At 39.5% G+C, this 12,735-nt stretch overlaps 1 protein-coding gene across 1 annotated transcript in view; it reads right to left on the bottom strand.

Moving 5' to 3' along the window:
* Positions 1 to 12,492, bottom strand: part of RAB3GAP1 (RAB3 GTPase activating protein subunit 1 (catalytic)) — a 112,274-nt gene extending 99,782 nt beyond the window's left edge. The window contains exons 1-3 of the mRNA XM_010853652.1: positions 12,427 to 12,492; positions 12,270 to 12,325; positions 6,778 to 6,853 (exon numbers count right to left, since the gene is read on the bottom strand). Coding sequence (XP_010851954.1) covers positions 6,778 to 6,853; positions 12,270 to 12,325; positions 12,427 to 12,444 — 150 coding nt within the window. The 5' untranslated portion in view covers positions 12,445 to 12,492. The remainder of the gene's footprint in view (positions 1 to 6,777; positions 6,854 to 12,269; positions 12,326 to 12,426) is intronic.
* Between the last annotated feature and the right edge of the window lie 243 nt (positions 12,493 to 12,735).

Below are 12,735 nucleotides of genomic sequence, written 5' to 3'. Positions count from 1 at the left end.
ATCACTGACTCGATGGACCTGAGTTTGAGTGAACTCCGGGAGTTGGTGATGGACATGGAGGCCTGGCGTGCTGCAATTCATGGGGTCACAAAGAGTTGGACACGACTGAACAACTGAACTGCACTGAACTGAATAAAGCCTTTGACTGTATAGATCACAACAAACTGTGGAAAATTCTTAAAGAGATGGGAATACCAGATCACCTTACTTGCCTCTTGAGAACTCTGTATGCAGTTAGAACTGGATATAGAACAGACTGGTTCCAAATTGGGAAAGAAGTACATCAAGGCTGCCTATTGTCACTCTGCTTATTTAACTTATATGCAGAGTACATCATGCAAAATGTCAGGCTGTATGAAGCACAAGCTGGAATCAAGACTGCAGGGAGAAATATCAATAACCTCAGATATGCAGATGACACCACCATTATGGCAGAAAGCGAAGAAGAACTAAAGAGCCTCTTGTTGAAAGTGAAAGGGGAGAGTGAAAAAGCTGGTTTAAAACTCAACCCTCAAAAAACTAAGATCATGGCATCTGGTCCCATCACTTCATGGCAAATAGATGGGGCAACAAATGGAAATGTGACAGATTTTATTTTTTGGGCTCCAAAATCACTGCACATGGTAACTGCAGCCATAAAATTAAAAGACACTTGCTCCTTGGAAGAAAAGCTATTACCAACCTAGACAGCATATTAAAAAGCAGAGATTACTTTGCCTACAAAGGTCCGTCTGCTGCTGCTGCTGCTAAGTCGCTTCAGTCGTGTCCAACTCTGTGCGACCCCATAGACGGCAGCCCACCAGGCTCTGCCATCCCTGGGATTTTCCAGGCAAGAACACTAGAGTGGGTTGCCATTTCCTTCTCCAATGCATGAAAGTGAAAAGTGAAAGTGAAGTCGCTCAGTCGTGTCCGACTCTTTGCGACCCCATGGACTCCAGCCTACCAGGTTCCTCCGTCCATGGGATTTTCCAGACAAGAGTACTGGAGTGGGTTGCCATTTTCTTCTCCATGGATGTGAGAGTTGGACTATAAAGAAAGCTGAGCACCATAGAACCGATGCTTTTGAACTGTGGTGTTGGAGAAGACTCTTCAGAGTCCCTTGGACTGCAAGGAGATCCAACCAGTCCATCCTAAAGGAAATCGTCCAGAATATTCATCGAAACGACTGACGGTGAAGCTGAACTGACTCATTGGAAAAGACCCTGATGCTGGGAAAGAGTGAAGGCAGGAGAAGAGGATGGCAGAGGAGAGCTGGTTGGATGGCATCACGGACTTGATGGACATGAGTTTGAGCAAGCTTCGGGAGTTGGTGATGGACAGGGAGGCCTGGCATGCTACAGTCCATGGGGTTGCAAAGAGTCAGACATGACTGAGCAACTGAACTGAACTGATGAAAACCTCAAACTTTCAGTATTGAAACACTGGATGTTTCACCGCTAAAACTGGAAGAAGGGAATGATGCCTACTCTCAAAATTCTATTGAAAATTTTATTAAGGGTCCTGGTTATTGCAATAAAAATAAGAAATCAAAGGTAAAAAAATTGAAAAAGAAGTAAATTGTCCCTATTTGGAAACAACATGACTATGAATGTAGGAAATGAGAAAGAATTAACAAAAAGATTATGAATCTTTATATTTAACCACATCCAAACACAAAATTAATATAAAAAATTATTGTATGTCTATGAAGTAGCAAGGGCCTCCCAGATGGCTCAGTAGTAAAGAATCCACCTGCCAAGCAGGAGACATAGGTTTGACCCCTGGGTAGGGAAGACCCCCTGGAGAAGAAAATCAAAACTCACTCCAGTATTCTTGCCAAGGAAATCCCATGGACATAGGAGCCCAGTGGGCTACAGTCCATGGGGTCACAAAGAGTTAGAGAGGATTTAGTGACTAAACTCAACAACAACAAATGTCCTAGCAAACAAATGAAAAATAAAATCAAAACATAATTCCATTTACAACTGCATCATATAAAATATTTAGCAATAAATTTACAAAAAATATGCAAGCCCTTACCAAAAACTACAAAATATTGCTGAGATGAAGATGACTTAATAAGTGAAGAGATGTCAAGCTTCAAGATTGCCAAAAAGTTACTTCTCAAAAAAATCTATAAACTCAACACAATCCCAATCATAGGCCCAGCACAATCATAATCCTTTTTATATAAACTGACAAACTTATTCTAAAATTCATAATGGAAACATAAGGTCCTAGAATAGATAAAACAATCTGGGAAAACAACAAAAGCTAGAAAATCTGCATTCACTAAATTTAGGACGTATTCTAAACCTATTCAGTGGTTCTCAGTTGGAGGCAATTTTGCACCTCAGGGGACATTTGACGGCTCAGCGGTAAAGAGATCTGCTTGCGATACAGGAGAGACAGGTTCAATCCCTGGGTCAGGAAGATCCCCTGGAAAAGGAAATGGCAACCCATTCCAGTATTCTTGCCTTGGAAATCCCATGGACAGAGAAGCCTGGTGGGCTACAGTCTGAGGGGTCACAAGAGCCAGGCACAACTTAATGACTAAACAACCACCAGATACATTTTTGGTTTTCAGCACTGGGAGGGTGCTACTGAAATCTACTAGGTAGAGGCCAGAGATACTAATAAAATTCTATAGTACACAATACAGCCCCACAACAACCTGGCCCAAAATTTCAACAGTGCCAAAGTTAGGAACCCCTAAACTACAATAGCCAAGACAACGTGGTTTGTTGTTGTTCACTCAGTCGTGTCCAATGCTTTGTGAACCCAAAAATGCAGTACTCAAGCCTTCCCTGTCCATCACCATTTCCTGGAGTTTGCTCAAACTCATGTTCATTGTGTTGGTGATGCTGTCCAACCATCTCATCCTCTGTTGCCCCCTTCTCCTCCTGCCTTCACTCTTTCCTAGCATCAGGGTCTTTTCCAATGAATCAGCTCTTTGCATCAGGTAGCCAAAGTATTGGAGTTTCAGCATCATTCCTTCCAGTGAACACTCAGGGTTGATTGCCTTTAGGGTTGACTGATTTGATCTCCTTGCTGTCCAAGGGACTCTCAAGAGTCTTCTCCAACACCGCAGTTTGAAGGCATCAATTCTTCAGCGTTTAACCTTTTTTTACTGTCCAGCTCTCATATCCATACATAACTACTAGAAAAACCATAGCTTTGACTATATGGACCTTTGTTGGCAAAGTAATGTTTCTGCTTTTTAATATGCTACCTAGGTTTGTCATTGCTTTTCTTCCAAGGAGCAAGTGTCTTTTAATTTCATGGCTTCAGTCACCATCCACAGTGATTTTGGAGCTGAAGAAAATAAAAGTCTGATGTCAGTACAATGTGCTACTGACAATCAGGATTTTCCAATAGATAAATGAAACAGAATACAGACTCCAGAAGGTAAACTCCAGGTCAACTGACTGACAAAGGCATCAATGCAATTAAATGGAGAAAGAGGTGTTTTCAACAGAAGGTCCTAGAATAAGATCAGATCAGATCAGTCACTCAGTCGTGTCTGACTCTTTGCGACCACATGAATCGCAGCACACCAGGCCTCCCTGCCCATCACCAACTCCCGGAGTTCACTCAGACTCACGTCCATTGAGTCAGTGATGCCATCCAGCCATCTCATCCTCTGTCGTCCCCTTCTCCTCTTGCCCTCAATCCCTCCCAGCATCAGAGTCTTTTCCAATGAGTCAACTCTTCGCATGAGGTGGCCAAAGTACTGGAGTTTCAGCTTCAGCATCATTCCTTCCAAAGAAATTCCAGGGCTGATCTCCTTCAGAATGGACTGGTTGGATCTCCTTGCAGTCCAAGGGGCTCTCAAGAGTCTTCTCCAACACCACAGTTCAAAATCATCAATTCTTTGGTGCTCAGCCTTCTTCACAGTCCAACTCTCACATCCATACATGCCATGTGTAAAAACTGAATTGTGATTCCCACCTCACCACACACACATTAGTTCACAATGGGTCAGAGACCTAAATAAAAAACTAACATGCTAAATTCTAGAAGAAAGCATAGTATCTTTACAACTTAGCAAAACAATCTGTGAAGACTTAAAAACAGAATACACAAAAGATGCCTACAATTCGATAAAAACCCAATTAAAATATGGGCAGGGGGACTTCCCTGGTGGTCCAGTGGATAAGAGTCCACCTTCCAATGCAGGGAACATGGGTTCAGTCCCTATTCAGGGAACTATGATCCCATATGCTGTGGGGCAGCTACTAAGCCCACAGGCCAGAACTACAGAGCCCGCATGCTCTGGAGCACATCTTCCTCAGCCAAAAGTAAATAAATTAAATATGGACAAAAAACTTGAACAGACATTTCACCAAAAATGACACACAAATGGCTAAAAAGCACATGAAAAAAATGGTCAGTACCAATATTCATCACAAAATACAAAAGTAAAACAAGAAAGAGAAATACAAATTAATTCCACAAACTACAAAACGATTGTGCATACATGTGCTCAGTCACTCAGTTGTGTCCAACTCTTTATGACCCCATGGATTGTAGCACACCAGGCTCCTCTGTCCATGGAATTTTCAGGAAAGAATACTGGAGTGGGTTGCCATTTCCTATACCCATCGGGAAGACTAAAATTTACAAGACTGAAAACAAGCAATTGTTGGTGAAATTACCCCAAATCTCACATATTGCTGGTGGTTAGGTAAAATGTTACAACACCTCTGGCAGTTTCTCATAAAGTTAAGTATACACTTACCCTAGGACCCAGTAATTCTACTCCGATATTTACCCAAGAGAAATAAAAACTTATGTCTACAAAAGGCCTCACATAAGAATGGTCTCCTTTATTTGTAACAGTGAATACATCTGTCAACAAGTGACGCACTGTGGTATATTCATACAGCACACCACTATTTAGCAATAAAAATAATGATACACCCAACAAACTACAATAATCTCAAATACTATGTAAAACAAGCCAGCAGAAAAAGTATGGTACTGTATGATAACATGCATATCCAGTTGTAGAGTAGGCAAAGTAATCTATGGTTTAAAAGAAAAAAGGAAAAGAACAGCAGACACCTTGGCACTGCAGGGGGCATGGGGGCAGCATAAATGAAGAACATGGGCATCAAGTGGAAAGGTTCACTATAGACATTTCTGGGATGACAAAAATGTCCAGTATCTTGAGTGAAAACGCTTACATGATGTAAACATTTACCAAAATAAGCAGTTTTGTGCATTATGTATATTTTATTTAAAACAACTATTTTTTAAAAATCTAGTAGGGAGGGGAGTAGACAGATAACATTGAAATAAGAAATTGAAGAACTGCTGAACCTGAGTGACAGGCACATAGGGGTTCATTATACTATTTTTGCTTACCTTATATATGCCTGAAACTTTCCATAATCAAAGGTATTTAAAAAATAACTTCTCTTAATTCCCTCTCAGTGGAGGAAGAAAACTAATAATCAACTTTCTTGACATAAATTACAATCTTACTTCTTATTTCTCTGAATTTTCTTTATGCCAAATAATCCATCTCTTACACTTTCTTTAATCTTATTCATCACAGCACAGCTCACCTTGAAATCTGTTCAGATTTTCCATGATTGACTTATTTATTACTACCTGTAGGGAGAAAAGGACTGGAAAGAGCTAATCCTCCTTTCGCCCATACTACCTGATAGCAATATGATACCTACACTAAATACATTTCCTAACTCAAATCCCAACATTGAATTTAGCATCTAGAATTTTAATAATTTTAATCTTATTACCTCCCTTTCATGAGAATTCATTTGCAATGGCAAATAAGGATCTTATCCTATTGACTATTTCTTTAGATATGGCACATAAAGGATACCCAGTGAATATGTGTAAATCAAATATTTAAGAAATATAAAATCAGAGCTTACAAATACACAGTTTAGTTCTCTTTTTGATAGTACAAATTATTTCCCAACTCATTTATATCCATTGTGTTTTGCCTTTAACCTTATTGGTATGTATGTCTTCATTTCAAGTGGACTAGATGTGTGTTTAAAAACTTCACATCTCTTCTTTATTCAAAAATGTAATCATATAATATTTTAAAACAATAAGTCAATTTAATCTATATATTTCACTGTATGAAGTGATGTGATTTCTATATATAGTATTATTTTTTCTGCTCTTACTCATATGGATAAAGAAAAAAGTCACAATGCTTTGAAAATCTCAAATTCTTTTAAACCACCATAAAGCTAAAAATCTCTAGCAAATATGAAAATTCAGAGTTCCTTAAAAACAGCTAAAGTGCAATTAAAAATAGATTTTTAACAAAAACAAAGATTACTTGAAAAGAATTTGTCTAACAAAGCACCTATATACCTATATAAGCCCAAGACCAAGTTGTTAGTTCCCTCCCGTGAAATACAGGAAATCAAGGTTTGTTCTCAGAGTATGTGCTTCAGTAAACATTTGGAGTATGGTTTATAAGCAAAACCATCATTATTTTGGATTAGGATTTTCAAACATTCTATGGGAGAAAGCACGAGAAAAGTTAACTATCAAAAGAAACAGAAATAAAATTACTCACAAAGAACGACATTATACATATACAATTTTATTATTAAAAAACAGTTCAGAAATATCTTACAAATACTGTCACAGATTCAAATCCAAGTTCTTCCAGATGCCATTTTATATTCATAAATTATACATAACTTTTAGAACATTTACTTTAAATGTACCAAATGCAGCAAAAGACTTAAAAATAGAAGTTTCAAAGCAAATACTCATTTAGAGACACCAGCAAATAGATCTGACCTTTTCAAGTGGCTTTCCCACAGAGTTTCCAATCAATTTCCAATCATTCAAAACTTCTTCAACTTTGGAAATAAACCTAGGAAGGAGGAAAAAACTTTCAAACTATGTAATCACATTTTTTTCCTATTGTTATACAATTTAAGTTTTTTTTTCTTAATATTTTAACACTTTTAACAGAAGGCTTGTAAAGTTTAATATTGTTATTGTAAATTTATCAACATGGAACAAAAACCCAAAAAAGTAATCTTTAGCCCAAGAATTCTTAGATTTTAATTTTTTTAGATTTTTTTAACATCTTAGATTTTTTTAAAAATCTACTGCCTACCCAATGCCATTCTGGTTTCTATAAAATAAAAATAAATCTCTCCATATTGAAATGAAAATAGTAAACCTGGGACATAAGTAAAAATTGACAGACTGAAATGATACTATTAAGGATAACTGGGCTTCCCAAGTGGTGGTACTGGTAAAGAACCCTCCTGCCAATGCAGGAGACATAAAAGAGACACAGGTTCAACAACTGGGTCAGGAAGATCCCCTGGAGGAGGGCATGGCAACCGACTCCAGTATTCTTGCCTGCCATGGACAGAGGAGCCTGGCACCCTACAGTCCATAGGGTCGCAGAGTCGGACACCACTGAAGTGTGTCGCACACACAGGCTTCCTAGGTGGCACTTGTGGTAAAGAATCCACCTTCCAATGCAGGAGACCTAAGAGACAAGGAAGTCTTGTCTGAGTAAGGAAGATTCCCTGGAGTAGGAAATGGCAATCCACTCCAGTATTCTTGCCTGTAAAATTCCATGGACAGAGGAGCCTGGCGGGCTACAGTCCATGGGGTCACAAAGAGTCAGACACAACTGAGCACACACACATAACGATAATTCTGAAACCAATAATCTCTTCACTATGCTCCAAATAACTTATCTCTTTAAATTAACTTTCTTTAAAGATACTTATGAATTCTCTGATTTGCCTTCCACTCCTCCAAAAAAACATTATTTGGGAACTTTGCCCATTAAAATACAACAAGTTTTAATGGACACCTGGTAAGAAACTAAGTAGATTTGTCAACTTTAAGGGATTTTAAACTATTCACTGTCTGGTCTTTAATGATCAAGCTGACCTATCAAAGAGAATGAATTCTGACTAGCAACACGCTCTGCATCAGCAAATGAACAGTCAAAGCTCAGTAGTAGTGTTCAATATATATAAAAGGACACTTTCAGCTTAGTCACTCAGTTGTGTCCAATTCTTTGTGACCCCATGGACTGTAGCCCGCCAGGCTCCTCTGTCCATGGGGATTCTTTAAGCAAGAATACTGGAGTGGGTTGCCATGCTCTCCTCTAGGAGATCTTCCCAACCCAGGATCCAACCCAGGTCTCCTGCACTGCAGGCAGATTCTTTACCGTCTGAGCCACCATGGAAGCCCAAGCCACCAAGAAGCTGACTACTTATACTATATATGTATGATGCAATCTAACAGCAACACTGCTCTCCTAAAACACCTACACATTATTGCCAGAGTACTAAAATTAATTCTAGTCAAGATATATTCACAAATATCAGGTTCTGCCATCAGGGACATTGTAAATTATTATTTACATTTTTGATGTATGTTTTTATGATTCAACTGAACCTTATAATTATTCCTTTTTAAAATGAAGATATTAATTAATATAGCATTTTGAGGCGGTTCAAATGGCAATTATCAGATCTTATAAAGAGTGCTCTAGAAATAAGTAAGTATGTTTACAAAACCAAATAAAAATTTTAATGTATGTATATGTGAGTGAAAATATGTACGTGAAATATACATTAATAAAGGTAAAAAACTGGAAACTATCTTAGGTACAACTGCACCAAAAAGCTGTAAATTAATGACATATCCACTCAATGGACTAATATGCACCCATTAAAAATCATGTTTTGAAGCCTGCTTGAGGAAATAAGAAAAAGTCCATATGTTAAATGAAAAAAGTGAAGCTATAGATATAAGTATAAATATAGTTTAACACAAGTTTATAACATACACAGATTACATGGAATTTTCTCAAAATATTAACAGTAGCTATCTCCTGGTGGTAGAATTACAGGTGATTTTTTTTTTCTTTTATAATGAAGTATTTTAATAAATATCAGGGATTCCCTGACAGCTCAGTTGGTAAAGTTCAATTCCTGGGTCAGGAATATCCACTGGAGAAGGGATAGGCTACCCACTCCAGTATTCCTGGGCTTCCCTTGTGGCTCAGCTGGTAAAGAATCCACCTGCAATGAGGGAGACCTGGGTTCAATCCCTGGCTTGGGAAGATCCCCTGGAGAAGGGAAAGGCTACCTACTCCAGTATTCTGGCCTGGAGATTTCCTTGGACCGTATAGCCCATGGGGTTGCAAACAGTTGGACACAACTACGCAACTTTCACTTTACCTCATTTTAATAAAAGGGCTTCCCAGGTGGCACTAGTAGTAAAGAACCCGCTTGCCAATGCAGGAGACTTAAGAGACTCAGGTTCCACCTCTTGGTCGGCAAGATCTGCTAGAGGAGCAAATGCAACCCACTCCAGTATTCTTGCCTGGGGAATCCCATGGACAGAGGAGCCTGGAAGGCTACAGGCCATATCACAGAGAGTCAGACTCGACTGAAAGGACTTCACATTTTAATTTCACAGTAAAAGAAGGAACATCTTAAAATATTCACTGTATTAGCAATACTATCAGTACTAAAGCAGACCAAAATTGGAGCCTATTCTGTAAGTACTGAGATTTGATTAGAAAAATGTAGTAACTACCCCTGAAAGCTCTCTAGATCTCACTTGTAAGATCACTTCCTCTTACTCCTCAATATTAGGTTCTTTTGTTATATGCTCTTAAAAAATGTTTCTTTCCCTCTTCTTAGCTCTCATTTCAACTGTAACTACAGACTCACTTGTATCATTATTTATTCACATCCTTCTTTTCCACTAGTTTATATGTTCAGCAACAACAGGAACCATCTGTTTTCACTGACCACCACATCCTTATGCCCTGCATTGTGCTTGATACATGTTCACTCAGTATTTTTTCAATGGACAAATAATAAAAGGAGTTATTGGTTTCTATAAATTGTCCATACATACATACATAACATACTGATAAGAAATTTCATTCAAACATTAAACTCAAGGTTTAAAAGACTCCAAAGTCTTACCATTTTCCTACAAACTGTAAAACACTAGTTTCATTCTATAAACAAGGGGATAAAGCCAAAAACCAAATTTCCTACTTTGAGGTAGTTTTCATAACTCTGTTAACAACGACCTACAAATAAGGAGTTAGAGAAGGATTTAATATTTCACCTGAGGATATTTTAAATATTTAGCTAGTGGAAAGTGATTATTTATCCATTAAATACTCTAATGTTTCCTCAATTCACTCTTAAGATTCAAACTACTACATTTTCTAACTAACTTTAAGACATTATTATTTCAAATTCAACAGGTCTAAAACTATATTCTTCTCTCTTTGCCACTTTCTTATCTTCACTCTTCTAGGCAAGAAACTGCAGTTTCATGTTTGATTTTTTTTTTTCTACTCCTACATTTCATCAAGTTTATCTTCTACTTATTTGAAATGTCTTACAATCTTCCCTCCTACCCTTTCTCTCCAGTTTCCTAATCACCAACCTAACCAAAATAGTAACTCACTTGCCTTCATTTCACCTAATCTTGGCAAACAACTCTCGTAACATGAAATCAAGGGTCTCTCCCTACTGTTCTGTAATGGCTCTAAAGCGTGGTGTCTTGACCCAGCATCAGCACCTTGGATCTTCTTAGAAATGAAAATATTTGAATCCACCTCAGACATACAGAATTATAAACTATGATTCTAATGCACACTAAAGTTTGAGAATCACTGGTCTTAAAGCATCAAATTTAGATTCCTTTACTTAGCTTTGGAGGCTGTCTGTAACCTGGTTTTATCTTAATAATCTAATTTTCCTTCAACAAACAGTCTTCACTCCAGTGAAGACATTTCGTTAAATCCCAAAGGTTTTCACCTGTCTCTGCTCCTGTCAGGACCGTCTCATATTTAACCAGTTTTTTTTTCCATTTAAGCGGTTATTTTCCACTTTCCAGGCCTGGCACATTTCCTGTCTTTTCTATGAAAACACCTCCAACAGTTACAATCCACAATTACCATCCTTATACTAATATAACTATTTGCTGTTTTGTTTTTTTAACACAGAGATCAAATGATTTGTTTTGATTTTGTTCTTTTCTGTTAATATAGTTCTGAATACATAGTACCTATTCAATAAAGCCTTGCCTGGGTGGTTATGTCTTACCTTTTGGGAGGAGGTGGGGGTGGGGCAGGGACCACAGGTCAAACTAGCATCCCAGCAGGGATCTTTTCTATGCCATTTAATAACATAACATTCACAACCAGATGGATTTCCTCTCCCAATCAGAAAGATCATAAAATATTCCAACAAGCTAACTACTGACCTCAGTACTCAAAAAACCTGAAGGGGCTCTTGGACAACGAACTGATAACATCTCGACCTAAGCGATCAGATCAGATCAGTCGCTCAGTCGTGTCCGACTCTTTGCGACCCCATGAATCGCAGCACTCCAGGCCTCCCTGTCCATCACCAACTCCAGGAGTTCACTCAGACTCACGTCCATTGAGTCAGTGATGCCATCCAGCCATCTCATCCTCTGTCATCCCCTTCTCCTCCTGCCCCCAATCCCTCCCAGCATCAGAGTCTTTTCCAATGAGTTTACTCTTCGCATGAGGTGGCCAAAGTACTGGAGTTTCAGCTTTAGCATCACTCCTCCACAAACTTGGCGTTCAACTAGTTTTAGTGATCCAACAATTTCACTCAGCTATTCAACTGGAGTTTGGTGGTACAGGAATTTGGAGTTTCTATGGCAGAGGAAGCCTGGGTCACATTACCCACTGAAATGGAACAATTAAGCGTTCCAAAGCCACACACAAACTGTTTCGAAAGGTTACCCTAAAAGACAGGATGGAGATGGTGGGAGTGTGACAGATGGACAACCAGCAGGATTCAGAAGAAAGGCCTCCTCCTGAAACGGATGTACAAGGAAAGGGGGAAAAAAAAAAAGCAGCTGCGAAGTTTGTTGCCTACTACAACAAACGAATTAGTTACACGGACATTAACACAGGAACGGAAGGTAGCCTCGGGAACTGTTTCGGCGGGTGATCAACAACTAGATGGACCAAAAGTCTAATGGAAGTGGTCTAAAAGGAAAGTAAACAAAACTTCGGAGAGCCAGAGTCTCCGGGTTTTACAGATGGGGGCGGGCCGGAGCTTGTCAGACCCGAGACGTGGAAGAGGCTTGCGGTGGACCACAGAAGGGAGGAGGCGAAGACTGGAGAGCCAATGGGGCTTACTTTTCCCGCAGAAGTGGCGTCACTTGTGGTCAAGGTTGGGGAAGTAGCCGGGCGGAGCCGGGGCCCAAACTAATACTAACCAATGATACGACTCACTCACCTTTCCCATTCCGAGGCAGTGGTGAAGTCCGTGATTTCAAATACCTCGGACTCGGGCTGCGTAAGTGGAAAGAAAGAAAGAGATTGAGCTCCCGAGCGCTGACACGGAGGAGCTAACTTAAACAGAGACAGAGATAGGTAGCGGGCAGACACCTCACCTCACTGTCAGCCGCCATCTTGCGGAGCGCCGATGTGGGCGCTAGGACTGCCGGGAAAAAAAGCAGGAAGGCGAGGGGAGGCGGGGGAATAGGGGAGCAGAGAGCGGGCGGGGGCGGAGCCTCCACGCAGCCCCGCCCCGGAGACACCTCTTCCGGTTAGTTTGGCAAAGTCTCCTGAGGCTGAAGTCATTTAATTTTTCTTCTGTAATACTTTTTGTTCCTGAGAAGAAAGAACTTAGACTACCATCAAGTCCCCGTTCTCTAGCTGATTTAACAAAATTTAAAATTCTCCTGTAGAGTAATGAATTC

The sequence above is a fragment of the Bison bison genome, unplaced genomic scaffold (genome assembly GCF_000754665.1).
Source record: "Bison bison bison isolate TAMUID 2011002044 unplaced genomic scaffold, Bison_UMD1.0 scf7180017864330, whole genome shotgun sequence".
Classification (NCBI taxonomy): Eukaryota; Metazoa; Chordata; class Mammalia; order Artiodactyla; family Bovidae; genus Bison; species Bison bison.
Note: the sequence above shows the minus strand (reverse complement) of the source record. Positions and strands in the feature narration are given on the sequence as shown.